We start from the raw sequence: 6,501 nt of genomic DNA on the forward strand, positions 1-6,501 counted from the left end.
GCTCTCTCTCGCTCTCTCTGCCACTCTCTTTTTTGTCTCTGCCTGTTTTTCTGGCTCTCCCACTCTATCTCTCTCTCTCACTTTGTCTACTCCCTTCTCTCTTTCCCTCGTTTTCGCTCACTCTAACTTTATAAAACCCCTATATTTCTCTGTTTGGGCTGTCTGTCTGTCTCTCTCTCTCTCTCTCTCTCTCTCTCAATCTCTCTCTCTCTCACAGACACACAGACAGACACAGACACAGACACACAGACACACACACAGACACACACACACACACACACACACACACACACACACACACACACACACACACAACCTTCCCTTCTCGTTGTACCAACTGATCGGGGACGGGGAACTGCGAAGGGTGGGTGGAAGTGGGGGTGGATGTGGCGGTGAGGTTTGTGTGCAGAATTCTTGGAGTCGTTGTTCTCACTCAAACTCATTTGGAACTCTCTCCTCTGCTCTTGATTCCAGGTGGCGGCCCGCGCAACGAACAAGTGATCGAACCTGGCTCAGGGGGAACAACCTCCTCCTTCTGCTCGCCTCTGACGATGGGGATATCAACGATTGTCGCCCTTGCCCTGCTGAGATGATTGCAGTGACGCTGAATTCCGTCACCTCCGAACAACGCTGGAAATCACTTATCTATCGCGGAGTGTTGTTTTTCAAGACATCTGTCTTTTCTGTAGGAAAAAATCTGGTAAAGGCCTACAGCAATTCACCCCCGAACAACGCTAGAAATCACTGGTCCATCACGGAGTGTTGTTTTTTTGAAGACATCTGTCTTTTTTTCTGTGGGAAAGAATCTAGTAAAGGCGTATTAAAGCAACAAATTAATGACCCAGCGGGGAGTAATGATGAAAATTTCCATACCCATTTTCGACGCTGTGAAAAGGATCTAGTTCTTTGCATTTACCATTCTTCTTGCTTAGGGATTCCCGCTTCTTTGTCAACTGATCATTATCGTCAAGTTGTCACTTGGAAAAATATGAGTGTCTAACCTATTGTGAATACATACGAAACGTGTTTGATACATGAACAAAACAGCATGATAGTCGAGGAATAACAAGCACAGGCAGACAACTCTACCGTCGTTTTGTGTTTGATGCGTGTAAAACTGAACACATGGACTTCCGCTTTGCCATTCGGTGTCTGAATGGCTGTTGATGTGCTGTTATCCACAGTGTCTGCAGGCGTTTTGATTTGTCTGTTCTCTTGAAACTGAATCAAAGGTTCGGGGTGACCAGAAGGACAATGGTTCCGACAGGCACACAGCAAAGCGTGGATGGACTTGAAACAACAGAGGATTGTGAGAGACCCGCAGGCTCAGTAAACGTAGCACGGCTTGTCATGTGGACCTTGAATGAATGGATGAGAGTGAAGAATAACAAGGACAGTACAAGAGGTTCCCTTTGGTCAGTTTACAAAGACCTACATGGAAAGCATTTATTCCGTCGTGTAGGTCTCTTGGTGTTTTATCGCAACTCGCAAAAATCACAAAAAACACAAACATTGTGTGTGGCTGGTTTCTTCACCCATAGCTAACACAAACATGTGTAACTCTGTGTGTATTTTTGTTGTTTGTTTACTTTCTGGAGTATGCCATGATGACTTACACAAACAAAGCTTTCCATAATGGTGTTCGATGTTGTGGAGTATTGCGCATTTCAGAAGGAAGGAATTATGTTTAAAACAGCATCAACACATACTGGTGATAGTAGACACTGTATATCAGAGATCAACGTGTTGCTGGTTAGGTCACACGCAGTGTCCAGCTCATGATCCCGCAACGCACGGTGTGTGTGTGTGTGTGTTTGGGAAGGACACTGCTTTTCATGTTTTCAATTTCTATCTGAAAAAAAAACGATGCTGTTTGGCTATGAGGACGACACATCTCTGACGGTCATTCGTGAACCTCGGTTAACGAAATGATAATTTCACAAATTTATTATAAATGGTTTTTGTGGGGTGTTCAGAAATAATTCTAGAAAGCTTTATGCTTCATTATGTATATAGAATACTCCGTGAATTGTATGGTACTGTGTTTGTGTCGAATAATGTTTCAATTAGAAGTTGGGTTTTTTTTTGGGGGGGTTGTTGTTGTTGTTTTTTGCGTTTGTTTGTTGTTGTTGTTTTAAGAAGGTCTGGCTGCTGGCAGGGGAAGCCCCTTACAATGTAAACTAAATCACCCCTCTCCTGCCACGTTCCAGTAAACACCCCCATTCCCCATCCCCTTATCCCCTTTGCCCTACTATCCCACATGGGACAACTGTGTCCTTTGTCAGCACTTATGACGACCGCGAAGTTGCATAGCTGAGCAAGGGATAATCGCGAACCACCAGAAGGACTAGAATCCTGACACCCACTCTTGATGCAGAGGATGTGGAATGGTATACATCGGAAAATTATGCATGCTCATCAGGGAATAGAAGGTAGGGCTGACGTATAATTATGATAAATTTTATACTGCCGCTGTGACAACTGGATATGCCTACTGTGCTAATAAGTAATCATGGCTGGTAGTTTGCGTGTGGCGGCGGGAGGGAGCTGGCTTACATGATTATGCAATCTTAGCGTCGCTAAGTTTACTTAGCGTGCAGACGTAGGAAATATCTTAACGCTAAGCACTGTTAAGATCACTCAGGTTGTACAACACAGTCGAGAATTCCCAACAATGCCAGTATCAGTCAGATCTTTCCTTCTCCTCCCCCATCCCTCGCCTCCACTGGACCCTAGATGGTGGGCTGGTGCTAGTCTTTAGGAGAGATTTGAAAACGATGAACCAGAGTTTTGAGCGCGGCGTTCGTTTAGTATGTGAGAAGATACTCATCGAGACAGCACCAGCCCCTGCTAAATTGTGGTTTTGAAAGGACTTAGTTCACATATTTATGTAAGCACAAAGAAAGAAGGAAAATATACACATTTAAAGAAGAAAAACATGGTGTTGTTCTGTGGTGACGAACTGCCCCCGTAGAGAGTAATCTGGGCTGTACGACTAGCTAACTGAACTGGATACGTTGGGTTATCAAAAAAAAAAAAAAAGGGGAGAAGAAGAAAGATCCAAAGGTATCTACGATACCACAATGAGTGAAACTGAACGGTCTAATAACCCTGGGTTTAAACAGTATTTTATTTGAAACATGTCACAATACAACACAGATATTGATGAACAGGACAACAAGAAAATCTCTTATAACCCTTCAATGTAAACTATATGTACAGTCTTACAAATATTAGAATTTCCGTCGTTGGTAATAATTATTTCTGTTAGCCGGCTGTACAGCATATACTTGACTATCGAGGCTAGTCATTATTAGTTTATGAGGTAAAATGTCATTGTGTTTGTGTTTCAGTATAGTGTTTGTCAGAAAATGTGAGGAGGAAGACGAGTCATTATGTTTGTTTTTCAGTATCGTGTTTGTCAGAAAACGTGAGGAGGAGGACGAGTCATTGTGTTTGTTTTTCAGTATCGTGTTTGTCAGAAAATGTGAGGAGGAGGACAAGTCATTGTGTTTGTTTTTCAGTATCGTGTTTGTCAGAAAATGTGAGGAGGAGGACGAGTCATTGTGTTTGTTTTTCAGTATCGTGTTTGTCAGAAAATGTGAGGAGGAGGACAAGTCATTGTGTTTGTTTTTCAGTATCGTGTTTGTCAGAAAATGTGAGGAGGACGAGTCATTGTGTTTGTTTTTCAGTATCGTGTTTGTCAGAAAATGTGAGGAGGAGGACGACACAACAAATGAACAGCAACATGAATGTGTACATAAAATGTTATGTCAGTGTTGTCCTTATTGTCAGTCAACTGTCCTTCCGGAAGCAAAACCAAGACGCGATTCTGAACGGAGGTGAAGCAGTTTATCACGTCGTATGCAGCCCAGCTTCTGTTCTTTAGATCGTGTTCAGGGCTGTTGTTTGCTGTGCTGTTGAAGTGGGTCATTGAACAGTCTCCAAATCAGTCGTAATCAAGGCTTGAGATTACGGCGTTTAGCGTAATCATTGCCACTGGAATTATAATTATGCTTTATGGTTTCATGTGTGTGTGTGTGTGTGTGTGTGTGTGCATTGCAAGGCTGTGAATATTGAAGCGTTGGTGAGCAACACTCCATCTCATGTTGCTTTGAATACGTTCGTAATCATCTCTTAATTTGTATTTATGCTGTGAATTATGCTGCAGGTTTGTTTTCTAGAAATGGCTGGGATATATTTTGTGCACGCGCGTGTGTGTGTGAAAGAGGATACATGCTATTGTCACATGTGTCTCTGTTCAAAGAACACCAGAGGAAAATCGCACAGCCCTTTCGAAGAACTTCGTGAGTTGAAGGAACCCATGTGTTGTCACCATTCATGCTATGGGGGGTCAGAGGCCGCGCTAAGACAGCATGGATACGTCATGTTGAAGGAACCCATGTGTTGTCACCATTTTCGTTCTGGCCAGACCCCACCGAGATCATATGAAAATGCTGTTTTGACTGAAAGCCAAGAATAAATTTCTCTGATTGAGTGGCCCGACCTCCTGACTTAATATAATTCACCAGCTCTGTTTCTTCCGAACAAATGAACTTTTTTCACCTGTTTATGTGGATCGATATTTTGTTGATTTTGATATACGTAATTAAGTGTTCTGTCGCACGCATGACGTCTCTCCCCCCGAATTATAATGAACTTAAACTGCGCCATTTTGTGTTAAAAGATGTGATTTATACACACGTGCACGACGTATGATCAAAGAGAAGGATGGGATGTTAACTGATGTCGTGATGTAGTAAAATACATCTTCCAGGTATGTCTGACACAAGAGATCATGTCTTTTGATATAGTCTCATGTTCATCCAGGGCAGGTAAGTTGCAAACATGATGTGCGAATTAAAAGCAACGTATGTCATTACATGAAAATGTTTTTACTGGAGGATTATGGAGCCACTTCTTAAAAGGGAAAAAATCTGTTTTACATTGATTATTGCCAAGAAGAGTGGACAGTGTTGTAGATTGTGAAACATTTTAATCGTTTCTTTCTTTTGTTTGTTTGTTATGTTGTTCTTTTTTGTTTCTTTCCCCCCCCCCCTTTTTTTTTTTAGGAGGGGGGTAGACTTCATGTCTGATACTGCTAGCAGCAGCTCAGTGGTGTCCCATGACCTAACACCCCCACTCACTATCCCGGTAGGTTACGCTTAGCGTTCAAAGCACTCTGTGTGCTAGAGACGACAATAACACGAGTGAAACTACGTTACTGCCAGGGACAGAGACACAAACATAGGAGAATGGTGAAAGAATAAAGTGGAACAGCAGAGACAACATCTGTTCAACACACACACACACACACACACACGCGCGCGCGCGCGCGCACACACACACACACACACACACACACACACACACACACACACACACACACACACACACATTAAACACATTAAAAACTACAGAAAACAAACACAAACCATGTCATCGTATCTATTGTCTTATAGCACGTCATGGTACATATACCCACAAGGAGTTATCTTTTATTTTGCAACATAAACAGCCTTTTTTCTGTGTTTTGATGGCACTTTTTCGTAAATAAAACTTTTTTTTCTTTTTTTTTCTTTTTTTTTTCCTTTTTTTTTGTATGGGGCTGGGGAATGGATATGTTTATAACGAAAACGTTTCTGTTTTGTTTTTAGTTTGCGGCAAAAACATAATAATATTTTCTTTATCTGGACTCAAGATGTCGAGAACAGACTACGTTATCTGTCAGTCTCACAGTCCACGTCCCAGCGCTGCCACTGGCGAGTACTGAGGTCATCTCAGTAGTAGTCACATCCACCGCGTTTCCGCTTCCAATAGTTTGCCTGTCCGCAGGGTTATCGAAAAACTATATAAGAATTGATTTGATTTTTTTTAAATAAATAAATGCGCGCGTTCTGTATATGTTTTATTGTATTGGAGACGACTGCCGCTTAATCTAACCCAGGAATTACGCACGTGTGTGGGTGGGTGTGTGGGTGTATGATATGGCTGCCCATGTCAGTGTACTCCCTTGTTATTCTCTCTGTCATAAAATTGTTAATGTTTCCACCCCTCCTTTTTCCCCGAATGTTGTCAGTGTCACACACTGCCAAGAGGGCTGTTGAACTCGAACAGTGTCACTCTCTGTCACCTCAAAGACTGGCACTTTGTTTTTCCTACTGTCCAGCTGCCGTGACTAGCTGGTCAACGAACCAAGGAATGGTGATGGTCACGGGTTGTTTGGTTTCTTCTTACTGACGGACAGTTCTGTAAATTTAATCTGTCCGTCATACCAGCCTGTGTGAGACTGTCTGCGTGTGCGTGTATGTCTGCGGAAAGTTTTTTTTTGTTTTGTTTTGTTTGGGGCTTTTTTGTTGTTGTTTTTTTGGGGGGAGGGTTGGTTTGTTTTTTGTTGGTTTTTTTTTTTTTTTTTTTTTTTTTGGGGGGGGGGGGGTTGTTTGCTTGTTTCTTTGTTTCTTTGTTTTGGGGTTTTTTGTGTTGTTTTTTTTAGCACAGCTG

The 6,501-nt window shown here is 42.3% G+C and overlaps 1 protein-coding gene across 1 annotated transcript in view; it reads left to right on the forward strand.

The window, feature by feature from the left end:
* LOC143297075 (limbic system-associated membrane protein-like) overlaps window positions 1-593 on the forward strand; it is a 146,035-nt gene extending 145,442 nt beyond the window's left edge. The window contains exon 10 of the mRNA XM_076609247.1: window positions 475-593. Within this exon, the coding sequence (XP_076465362.1) occupies window positions 475-593 (119 nt within the window). The remainder of the gene's footprint in view (window positions 1-474) is intronic.
* The last annotated feature ends 5,908 nt before the right edge of the window (window positions 594-6,501 follow it).

The sequence above is a fragment of the Babylonia areolata genome, chromosome 22, assembly GCF_041734735.1.
Source record: "Babylonia areolata isolate BAREFJ2019XMU chromosome 22, ASM4173473v1, whole genome shotgun sequence".
NCBI classification, from domain to species: domain Eukaryota; kingdom Metazoa; phylum Mollusca; class Gastropoda; order Neogastropoda; family Buccinidae; genus Babylonia; species Babylonia areolata.